Source organism: Helianthus annuus, chromosome 17 (assembly GCF_002127325.2).
Source record: "Helianthus annuus cultivar XRQ/B chromosome 17, HanXRQr2.0-SUNRISE, whole genome shotgun sequence".
Taxonomy (NCBI): domain Eukaryota; kingdom Viridiplantae; phylum Streptophyta; class Magnoliopsida; order Asterales; family Asteraceae; genus Helianthus; species Helianthus annuus.
Genome location: NC_035449.2, coordinates 97,674,246 through 97,687,100, shown reverse-complemented (window position 1 = coordinate 97,687,100; position 12,855 = coordinate 97,674,246). Strand labels below are relative to the sequence as shown.

The 12,855-nt window shown below is 37.2% G+C and overlaps 1 protein-coding gene across 1 annotated transcript; it reads right to left on the bottom strand.

The window, feature by feature from the left end:
* Window positions 1–7,345: 7,345 nt before the first annotated feature.
* LOC110924835 lies at window positions 7,346–8,482 on the bottom strand. Its single transcript, XM_022168821.1, has one exon. The coding sequence runs from the start codon at window positions 8,480–8,482 to the stop codon at window positions 7,346–7,348; it is 1,137 nt and encodes a 378-aa protein (XP_022024513.1).
* Between the last annotated feature and the right edge of the window lie 4,373 nt (window positions 8,483–12,855).

Sequence of the window (12,855 nt, the reverse complement as noted above, 5' to 3'; positions counted from 1 at the left end):
GTGAACCATGAAGTCAACCCATGAAAATCTTGAATAGTCATCAGTGACTACCAAGCAGAAAACCTCCCCGTGCACACTCTTGTGTTTGACTGGGCCGAAAAGGTCCATATGCAGACGTTCGAGTGGCATGTTTACAGTGTTAACCTTCTTCAATGGATGTGATTTCTTGATCTGCTTCCCTTTCTGACACGGCACACAGACATCTTGAAGTTGAAAATTCTTCACATTGACACCTCTCACCAGATTGTTTTTGACAAGGTGATTCATTTTTCTGAGGTGAATATGACCCATCCGTCTGTGCCAAGAGATCGTCTCCTTTTCAGTGGCTTTTGAAATAAAGCAAGTAACTTGTTTAGACTTAGTTATTGCTTGGCTCATATCGAGGACATACAAATCATTAACTCTTGGTGCTGATAAGAGAATCCATTCTTCGGGAATCTTGAATCCTGGCTTCAGCACATAACAACCGGCATCATCAAAATGCACGGTGAACTTCTTGTCGCAGATCTGAGAAACACTCAGGAGATTGTGATCCAACTGTTGCACATAATTGATTTTGTCGAAACTCACAACTCCATTTGAGATCATTCCCTCGCCGGTGATATACCCTCCTTTGTCTCCAGCAAATGCAACATATCCTCCTCTTATACTTCGCACATCAAAAAGAAGACGATAGTCGCCTGTCATGTGCCTGGAAGCCCCACTATCAACAATCCAATGACTATTAATAGTTCCTCCTGGAGCCACCTGCACATGCAACTAACTTATCAGTTTGAGAGGGGGACCCAAGCCTTTGTGGACTTGGGTCGTCCTAGATCATCAAGGAAGGTGATTTCAATCACTTGATGATTAGGAAAAAGAACCGGTGGTGCTCCCCTGATTGAATTACCTGCTTTTTCTTCCAAGCTGTTTGTCGTTTACCAGTATTTGAATTTATTATTTTAGCATTTACTGGTTTTACAGTTTCAGGTTTTGCTTGTACAGGTTTTTCTTCTTTGACCTCTGATTTTAAGGCCTTTTCAATTACCTTTTGATTCTTTTTCTTTAACTTCTTTTCCCTTTCTTTCAAGATACGTGGGTCTTGTTTCGGGGAAACTGGTCGTTTTTGGTAATTGATTTCTTGGGGAGCACTCGTTTTTGACTTCAGCTTTTGCAGGTATGGGCAATATCTTACAATATGCCCAACTGTGCCACATTCAAAGCACGTTCTCCGCTCTACAAACCTCGGAGAAACATGTTGATGACCAGACGAAAAACCAGACAATGAACTTTGTGATCTAGACGTACTAGGACCTAAATCACATCCGGTGGTGTGTTGGGTGTAATTATTCTGATCATTTCATTTTAAAATTCTAACTTGTTTTACAAAATCAACGTTAGATTTATCCTGAAATGTTTCAAGTTTGTCTGAACCAGTGGATCCAACAAAGTTCATTTTTGGTTCTTGTTTCTTAACAGGAGCTCTTTTGTTTTGCACCTTTTGTGGTTGAACCTTAGGTTGCTCAACCCTTGATTGTTGAATTTTAGGTTGTGCAGCCTTAGGTTGAGTAGCCTTAGACTGTTCAACTTTAGGTTGTTGAACCTTTGGTTGTTCAGTCTTAGGCTGCTGAACTTTAGGTGCTTGAACATTCTTGTTCTGAGCCTTCTTTCCCTGTACCTTACCCTTTCCGGAGTTGACTTGTTGTTTTCGCTCAATTGGTAATTTTTGGTTTCCGTATTGTTTTCTAATTTGTTCACACGGAATTGGATCACATTGAGTGACGGTAACTTTGCCACTTTTGTTCCCCAAAAACTTATCAGTGCATCCTTCAAAAATTTGCTCAATTAAATCTTGATTTACATTTTTAATTGGAAAATCTTTGTTAGAGTAGATTTTGCTATCTCCTTTAAGCGTGTACAACAAGTTATTCCCTTCAGGGCTAACTACAAGGGACTCCATTGCTTTTGATATTTCAGTCTTACTCGGTTTCACTGGTGGATCACACAGAATGTGATTCTCGATAGGAATATCTGTTGTAACCGAGTTAGACTGTTGTTTCACAGTTTCTTCAGATTCATCGTCCGAAGAATCAGCATCCTCAATAATGGGAGGACTCTGTTCCTTAACACATGATGTATCTGTCACGTTCTCAGATTCTGATTGACCCGAGGATGATGTACCAGTTGTGAACCCGAGGCCTGCTGCAAAGTCATCTAGACCGAGTGGCACAGTAGGTTCAAAACGGGGCATATCCTCGTCATCAGGCAATTTGGAGTAATTGTGATTCATTGGGGGAGGACATGATTTGAATCCAATACATTTTGCATCCCCCTTTTTCTTTTGAACGTCAATGATGTGATCCAATACATAGCAGGAATTGGAATAGCTTTCCAATTTCTGCTTGATTGTCTCACATTCACATCGAGCTGTTGCTAACTCTACCATTTGCTTTTCAATTGTGTCAATAAGATTATTGTTAGCATGTTGTTTTCGCAAAACAGCCTTTTGTAATTCTGAAACATCATGTCTTAATGACGCAATTGTTGCTTTAAATTCCTTTTCATTTCTGGTTAAAAACAAGTTAGCTTCGGTTGCTTTAGAAAGATCTACAATCAATTCTTGATTGTGTTTGTGTGTGATTTCAAACTGACTTTCCTTTTCTGCATATTTTAAACACTTTGCACATTCAATAGGAACATAAATAGAGTCAGAATTAGTATCACATACCTGAGAAGTTTGACCTTCTACGTGAGCCATAAAGGCTGTATGAAAAGAAAAAGATCCATCTTCAGAGAAAAACTGAGCAAGCTTCTCGGAAGTTCCAGCAGATTTCTGGCAGAGAATAGATCTCCTCTTGCATAATGCTTCAGCTTCAGCCAAAAGCTCATCAACTTCCAAATCTAAAGCATCACTTGATAAATCACCAGCATCAAGTGATTCTCCATCCATGCTCCCACTATAACCCGAACTATCTTCATCTTCTGAAGATTCACCAGCAGACACGGGTTCTATAACCTTCTCAATCACTTTAGCATAACATGCTGTTCCACCATTTCCTCCTTCTCCAAGCTGAAGGTTCCAGTTGCAGATTTCATCAGCTTGAACAACCAATCCTCTGTGGGGATTAGTGTTTGTGGATCCAGATGCATTTCCTCCAACAGGAACTAATGATCTGACAGAATTGTTGTTCTGTTGCTGTTGTGGCTGTCCTTGATTCCTGAAGGGATTCTGATTTCCTTGCTTAGGTGGCTTCTGACACTCCCGCTTGAAGTGACCCTTTTCACCACAATTAAAGCAGGTGACAGCATTCTTATCAAAACCATACTTGGTGTTGTTGTTGCTTTCCAAGTTGGTTCTCCCTGTCCTTTCCATAAACTCCTTTGCTCTTCGAATTGCACTAGCAAGAGCCCATTTGATATCCATCATTTCAAACTCTTCTTTATCCACTTGCTGATAATCTTCATTGGTTATATTGATATTCCCAATCTGACCTGCGACTAATCCACAATAAGCACTAACCAAGGTATTCAACATCTCCATATGCTCCTTGGCTATTTCGACAGTGACTTTGGAAAAGTTGGAAGTGTCTAATCTGACTGTGTTCGGATTGGAAGTGGCTTGAACGTTTGAAGAGCTTCCATAAAACCCTTGCTGTTGCGGTTGTTGCTGCTGAGCTCTGCTTGGGTCTAAGAAAGGCGGTGGTGTGAATTGCTGAGCTGTCGGTTGTACATACTGTTGTTGAGAAGAAGAATCTGGTCTTGAATACATCATCGTGTATGCTGAAGGATCAAACTGATTTGTTGTGGAAGGTCCGGTGTTTGAGATGAAAGCTGTTTGAAGCTTCGCGTGTTGAGAGGCTGGTTTTTCTCCACTGATACCTCCTGCAATCCCATAATACATCTCTGGATTTTGAGGAGTTAGTGTTCTTTTTGCTTTAAGCTTTTCTTCTACATCCTTGTTCTCCAATCTTTGAATTAACTCATAAACGGTGATTGTATCTAGAACACCATTTTCTTTGAGAATTTCAAGAAAACTGCTCCACTTTGATGGTAAGCTATCAGCAAATCTCTTCACCATTTCTTGTGGAGTGGCAGTGACTCTAAAAGCAAACATCTCGCTCAACAAGTGATGGAACCTTGTAGATAACTCTGCCAAAGTCTCATTCTCCATACACGTGAATCCTTCAAACTCTTTCTTCAGTAATTCTTGCTTGATCTTTCTAGATTGAGCATTTCCTTCACATCGTAACGTGAGCATATCCCACAAGCTTTTAGTAGTCGTACAGTAAACAAACTGGTGGTAAATATCTCTGTGAAGAGCTTGTGTGAGAATCATGAATGCTTTCTTTTCTAACTCAAATTTCTTCTTATCATCATCAGACATAGTGCTGTAAGTTTCTGGATTAGATCCTGCAACTTCCAAATCATTTTCAAATGGGGTGAAGAAGCACATCCATAGATCTTGACCTTGCCCCTGAACATAAGTTCTCAGCCTTTCTTTCCACCATCCCCAATCATTGATGTGATTTAGTTTTGGCGGTTTTGTGCTTGTACCAGTTTCACTGTCGTTCTGCATCATGGCTTGAATGCTGCTGCTTTGATTTGTGACCAATGCCCATTGATTTGTAGTTATCATTGCAGCTTGAGGTGGGGCAATAGCCTGCATCCATGCAGTTTTGTTGAACTCTGACGCAGATTGCGTGGCTGATGATTGCGTAGCTGATGATTGTGGTGTCAAAGTTGTTGTAGTCCACGCGGATGGATCCTACTGACCATTTGTTCCCATTTTATAACAATTAATATATTAAGTGAAAATTGATTTAAAATTTGAAAAACAAGTTTTCCCCCTTTTTTTTAAAAAATAAAAATTAATTTTCACAAACTATGTTAATATCTTGAATGAGAACAGACAGCCGAAAGATCCTTGATCGAAAGACCTGAAAAACACAAACTTGTTAAACTTAAACAGACTGGGATCGAAAGATACTACTTGTTCGAAGGATCAACAGTGTTCGAAAGATCACTGTTGAATTTCGAACAATGGTTTCGAAAGATTCTCCAAACGAAGGATCCTTATCTTTCGAATAAGAAACTGTAGATTGTAAGATATATCCTTCGAAAACATTCCTTGGATCGAAGGATAAACCACAGACTTCGAAGGATGTTCGAAGGATGGTTATCTATCGAACCTCCTTTGATCGAAAGATGATCTTTCGACTTCGAAGGATATCTTTCGAACTGTACTGACGCAGCTGACACAGTTTGACAAAAGTTGACAGGTTGGTGAAAAGGTGATTGGTTGGTAGACAACTTTCGGCAGAAGGTATGTTCAGAACATGCTTTCTACCAACTCAGATTTGACTAATAAAATATTGCCTAAAAAGGAAGGTTCTTATCCAGAATCCGGTCACCGGAGTAAGCCGGAATTTTGGCCGGAAATTACCAACCTTCTTAAAAACAAGTTTTAAGTTACCCAGCCCGTCCTTTAACACACCCGGTTAGTTTAGAACACGTTTTTACGTCAAGAAATCCAAGAAAAAACACTAAAAACGGGTGCTAAACCATGTGAGTTTTGTCCAAACACTCCAAAGTCTTGTATAAACTCGGTTTTTAACAAGGAAAAGAGCCACGACTCTAATACCACTTGTAGGTCCCCCGGAGGTCGAGGTTAAACCTTATCCTTGTTATGTTTAACACACTAGCAAGTGCGGAATCCAAGCTAGAATGCAAACCGGTAGTTTATATGAGAACACAAGCTACAAAGAGAAAGGTAGACACACGAGATATCAAAGTTTTCTCTTGTATTTCAGTGGACACGGTTACAGCCCTTGACCAAACTGAAAATACGCTCTCTACAAGACTAAGTTCACTCACACAATGAAGTGAACACATTACATGACTATATATACCCATAACAGTTAGTCTGGTCGAAGGATCAGAAAGACTGACCGAAAGATCATCTATCGACCAGATACCTACCGAAGGATCCACATATACCTCGAAGGATGGTATATCCTTCGAGGTCCATCTGTATCCATCGAAGGTTATCTTTCGAGCTCATCGAAGGATATAAACAATCCTTCGATGACATCCTTCGACACAACAAACTTACAATCCATGTGTTAACTGTTTGGCCAAGTCAAACCAGGAGGATGGTTGACTTGGTCAAACTTACATCAAAACACATATTAACAACACAAGACGTAAACAAGACTAACAAAAGACATCGTTTTATAACATTACAAAATACAGACAAAGTACAGACACAAGTGCACCAACAGACAGCGGCAATGATAAAGTTGCAGATGTCACGGCGGCCCGGATGTGTGAAACTAGAACTACGGTGCGACGGAGGGCGACAAAGGAACGCCGACTGGTGTCGTAATGGGGCGCAACGTTGAGATGCAAGAAGAGGAAAAAGAATGTGGTGGTGAGTTCGCAATATGCGTCAAAATCTCCGGCTCTTAAATCAATAATGGGGAAGACGAAGGTGTTTGTAATCGAATTTATATGAAATCGCATGAGTGGAAACTTGTGAGAAATATATCATTCTACTAATTAACGACGATTACAGTTTGCAAATTTTGTGGCGAAAATCCCGATCGGAATTTCTGAATTCCAAGACTTACAAAACTATCAAGATGAAATGGATTTAATTTGAATTTTCACTATGCCCCCTTAATTTATAAGCAACATATTAAACAATCTTTTAGTTTCCTTTAAATTTTAAATAGCACTAATCCTAAGTATATGAAACATTGGTTATAATTAATTTCTAGCATTTATTTAATCAGTTATTTTATAAAAACAAAATACAATATTGTTAAATAATCTCTATTAAATACGATGCACCGTTTAAACGATAATCGTTGAGTCGAGCATAGAATGTATTGAATTCACTAGAACCTACATAAATAATGTATATTTATTACATTAGGGTTATAAAAGTTTTGTATGTTACAATTCTTCCCTCCTAAATTAAAATTTCGTCCTCGAAATTGCTAAGCACGGATAAAGAGCAAAATTCAGACACATGCATATGGAACAAACTTTAGATATTATAATTGTTAAACGAACACCACATACAAAAGAAACTTTTGAGTTACTGAATTGACAGGTAAACTAGGACTGGAATGAGTAAGAATTTGTTTGAGATCCGACAAAATCAAACATATCAAATATTAGAGCAAACAGATTCGGATGGTGAGACTACATAACAAGTCTAACTAAATGATATGAAACGCATAACAGACTCTGTTCGAACTGGATAATGTAGATATCATCAAAGTGTATTCTAAACTAGTAACCTAGTCATCAAGTACTTAGCAAATAGTAGTGATATCACATATTGTTGCAAGAGTGTCAATTAAACCATGCATATCACATTAACTAATATGTAATAACCGGAAATCGTACCTGGGGTATTAGCTGCATCGTTAGCAGCGGGTCTGGCATTTCCCATAGTATTAGCTCTAGGGTTAAACTTAGGGCACTCTTTAACCAGGTGGCCTGCATCTCCACAATTGAAACATAGACGTTCGGCCCGACGACAGACACCACTATGAGGTTTCCCGCAAGTGGCACAAGGAGGGTCACGGTATTGTGGCAGGTTTCGTTTGTCTTGTTGTATCTGATTGTCATAACTCCTATCTGAACGGTGCCTACGGTCTCGAGACTGATCATTGCCACCTTGAAATGAAGAATTACTATGGTTATCTTCCCTTGGTCGCTTACGATTATCATCTAACGCCCTCTGGCGATGCTTCTTATCATTATCCAAGTTTTTGACCACATCAACAATCTCATTAATATCAGCGAAACGAAGATTCAGAATAAACTTCCTATCACGGTCACATATAGCCCACTTGAAAGTGTTGGTTTGTTGCTCTAACGTACCTGCAGTCGGACCTAAAAAGTTGACCAACCGACAGAAACGAGTTTTAAACTCCATAATAGGCTCATCGTCCCCCTGTATAATAGAGGAATACTCTCTTAGATATTCACTGCGGCCAGCATCAGTGAAATACTGCTGATAGAGCAATGTGCGAAACTCATTCCAGGGAAGTGTGGCTGCATAATTATCTCCTCCACGAGCATTCTTCAAAGTCTTCCACCATCTATGAGCATCGTCCTCCAATTTGTAACTAGCAAGCCTGACTTTGAATTCGTCATTCACACCCAACACTTCAAAATTTTTCTCCATATGAGCAATCCAGTTTTCCGCCTCGACGGGAGTAGCAGCGGTACTAAACGATTTTGGCTTTAACTTTTGGAAGCGATCAAGCCAATCATGAATGGCAACAGGAGGGTTAGCATTTCCGCCTTGAGGGTCGTTGTTGTTATTACCTCCTGGTGGCCCGTTGTTGTTATTTTGCTGAAGCTGTTGCAACAAGTTAGGAACCAAACCCGCAGTAGCCGAATTAACAGCGTTAGCAATGAGGGTCTCAATAGGGATGTCGTTATTCTCGTTATGTCGGTTGTTCACACTTCTTCTAGGAGGCATCTGAAAGGAGATATGTGTGTGAGGAGAAAATTTCAAATTACGTGAAGAATAAAGAGAGATATCCTAACCCGACGTCTACCCATTTAACTCACACGTTTAACTATTAATTTTAAAGTTTTCTACAGGAAGGAGCCTGGGCTCTGATACCATAACTATAACACCCCAACCCGGATAGGGCTGACGTGTCACTATCATAGATATCAAAAACCAAACACAATCCATTTAACGAAGAAAAGTTGAATTCGAAAGTAAACAAAGTCATAAAACAAACCAAGAATCCTAAGTATTAATTAATTCAAAATGTTGAAATAAATAAAAGTCTTTATTCTTGAACCGCATTTTACTCTCATCATCACTAGTTCCCAACATTTCCTGGATTACTTGTCAACAAGATAAGAAAACACAACAAAGAAAACTACGGCTGAGCCAAAGGTTGCCCAGTAACGGAAAAAATCAAATAGTACAAGTAAAGAAAGAACATAAAGAAAGAAATAAGAAATTTACAAAACCAAAACTGACGCTTGAACAAAAACTGAACGTAATCTGAGGCAGAACATAATCAGACATACAAAGCATACCAGGCAATATTATAAACATATCCGATCAGAAACAAATATCAGAATACGTGACTACAAATAATAACAAACCAAGTCACGTGAGACGGAAACACCCAGGAGCCTAAACAACCAAACAGGTACACAGCTAGCTACTCCATGCACCTATGAGACGGTGAGTACGGTGTACACCCATTGTTCCATCTCCACAAACCAAACCAAACCAAACCAAACCAAACATGCTCGGGTGACAGAGTACAACAATTAAAGCTAACGAGAACATGCAACAATGATTACAACTGCTAAAGTCTATTGCATGCTACTATGAACTTCTCAAATAATAAATGCGAAACGAAGCAACTAACGGAAACAAACAAAATCCGTACTGCAAAGTAACGGATATGATAAAAAAAATACTCTGATGAGAAGACCAAGGAATCCGTACCTTAGTTTAGCAAGCAAAGCAAAATCCACAAATAAAGTCCTCTTCAAAACTTATGCAAACCTAAACCGCGTTGCGAGATCCGTTATAATTTATTTAATGTATACGTTCGCTCTTTAATTTTTTTTTACCCGGCGACTAAGGACTTGGCTAAAGAGCCTTTATCAAAAAAGAGAAGAAAAAAAAACTATTTATTTTATACCCCAAATATAGATTGTCTTTTCTTAATCAAACTTATCATATCATATCATATCATACGAAATTAGTAAGAATTCTAATTTTAAACTAATTGATAAAAATCAAGTTTAATACTATAAATCCATATTACTTATGTTCGTAATTTCCTAATACACATTCACAAACATGACACACTTAGATATATATGGCACACTTAGATACTACACCACCTACCTGTACATAACACATTACATCTCTCACATACACACATAATAGATACCCATACATATATCACACATATGCATTTACTATACTTACTAATACATAAATACAAATACTATTAATGATAAAATAACACACACCTACATACATAATCTACACGTACATCACTGCAACTCACACCCATATGTCTCAAGCACCCACATGCATTTTTTTAACACACACTCATTCATGCAATAACACATACACATGCATTCACATGAAAATAAAACAAGCATCACACTCTCATATATACATATAGAGACAAATTAATAGACAAAAAAATTAAAAATAATAAATAAAACCATGCAGAACTCGATTTCATTTAAGCATTTAGTATGATATCTTTTACAAAACAGTTTTAAATTAGATGACCCTTTAGTCGCTGGAAACGAATCGGAATATTAAGAGCCCAAAATCGAAAACATGTCTATTGGACATAAGTTATTAACAGAAGATTGATTACCTCAATCGCTGGACAAAACGAACCCGAAATCAAAATGGCGAAGGCAACTCAAAGTTGTTCGGTTGCCGTTGGAATAAACAGAGACAACTAATAGCACCAAATGTTTGACCAATCAGGAAGGCGATTCACGGTGACCGGCGGGTAGTAGTGGCAGCGGCGGGCGGTGGGACGGAAGGTGAAACAACCAGCGATGTCGGTCCCCGGGTGGTTGTCACGGTGAGTGGTGGCTATTCGCGGAACGACGGACTCAAGGGGCAGACGGCGGCAATGATAAAGTTGCAGATGTCACGGCGGCCCGGATGTGTGAAGCTAGAACTACGGTGCGACGGAGGGCGACAAAGGGACGCCGACTGGTGTCGTAATGGGGCGCAACGTTAAGATGCAAGAAGAGGAACAAGAATGTGGTGGTGAGTTCGTAATATGCGTCAAAATCTCCGGCTCTTAAATCAATAATGGGGAAGACGAAGGTGTTTGTAATCGAATTTATATGAAATCGCATGAGTGGAAACTTGTGAGAAATATATCATTCTAATAATTAACGACGATTACAGTTTGCAAATTTTGTGGCGAAAATCCCGATCGGAATTTCTGAAATTCCAAGACTTACAAAACTATCAAGATGAAATGGATTTAATTTGAATTTTCACTATGCCCCCTTAATTTATATGCAACATATTAAACAATCTTTTAGTTTCCTTTAAATTTTAAATAGCACTAATCCTAAGTACATTAAACATTGGTTATAATTAATTTCTAGCATTTACTTAATCGGTTATTTTATAAAAACAAAATACAATATTGTTAAATAATCTCTATTAAATACGATGCACCGTTTAAACGATAATCGTTGAGTCGAGCATAGAATGTATTGAATTCACTAGAACCTACATAAATAATGTATATTTATTACATTAGGGTTATAAAAGTTTTGTATGTTACAGTTTTGATAAGGAAAAAGACATGGTGACCGTTATATATGACAAAGGAGAGCAGGAAGACTACCTGCTTGAAAACATCATGACAAAGCAGGGGATTGGGTTCATGGAAGAATTGCACAACACCACTTGTTTGAACACAGACATTGACTTAAAAATGGCGCTGATGCAGGACATATTCAAATGGAGGCTTCAGAATCTTCAAGACCCAAGACACTCTATGACTATGTGTTATGAAGAGAGTGAGGCTGCCCGGACCTGCTAGATCTAACCCTTGTTCTTTCAGTCTAAGCTAGATTGATGGTGCTTACGTATACCCTATTCATGACATGATCTATGTATGATTCCTTTGTTTTAAACATACTAGTTGTACATGTATTTTCCCTAAAGTTTAGAAAATAGTAAAAGCATTTAAAAGTGGGGACATGAACTCACTGCTTTGCGTCTTGAGCGTCAAACTTTACCGGCTTCTTCTACTCGAATGTCGTGACCTATAGACGTTCTAAGTATGTTATTCATCTAACTTGTAAACCTTTAAGTACAAGTTACTATTTGGATTTAATGTGTCTTACATGTATTGTTTCTTGTATCATTTGTGTATGTATGTCACATTATATTTAATATTGTATTTGTTATATATTTTATCCCAAAAATATATATTGGTGTAAGTAGGATCTGAAAATGTTATATGTAAAAAAAATTAATATATTTTTAACATTTTCAAATATATGTCACTTATATTATTTTTCATAAATAAATATAAGTAATTTGTTAAATAATATTTAGAATATTATTTTTGGAGTAAGTATACTTAGAAAAGTATACTTGTATTTTAAGTGTAAATTCTTGTATTTTTGTATTAATTAACCCAAAAATCAATTGTTTGATTTTTATTACTTTCTGGAATTTTATTTCTTAAAAATAATAATATTTTTAAGGTTTATTGGTTATATATATATTTTATCACACTTTTTTAAATATATATTTACTTATTGTTGTTACTTGTCACATTTTTATAATTCTTCCATCACTTGTAGTAATTTTTGTATAAATCCATAAATATATAAAATTGTCCAATAAGTCCAATAATTGTCCAAGTCCTTAATTTTGTAGGAAATATATGTATATTGATATATATTTTTGTATTCGTCCATGTATCTTTTTTATAAGTAATTTTGTATACTTGTATCTTTGTGTATTTCTAAAGTATTTGTATGTGTATTTTTCTAGTATACTCCTTGGGAGTATTTAATGTATTTTTCAAGTTCCTAACATACTAATACATATAATACACATAATATACACTTAGCACATAATTTTGTGACAACTAAATAGATATATTTTTTTTCCTAAAAATATACATACTTAATATTGTTTTTATACTTGAAGAAAACCTTACTTCTTACTTGTAATTTTTGTATAAAAATTAGAAAACCTTTGTAAATATTTTAGGTGAATTTTTGGGGAATAAGTTTCACCAAAACTTATAATTTTCTAAGTGTCAAAATTTTATAAAAATTTTGACATAGTTTTCCCTGAAA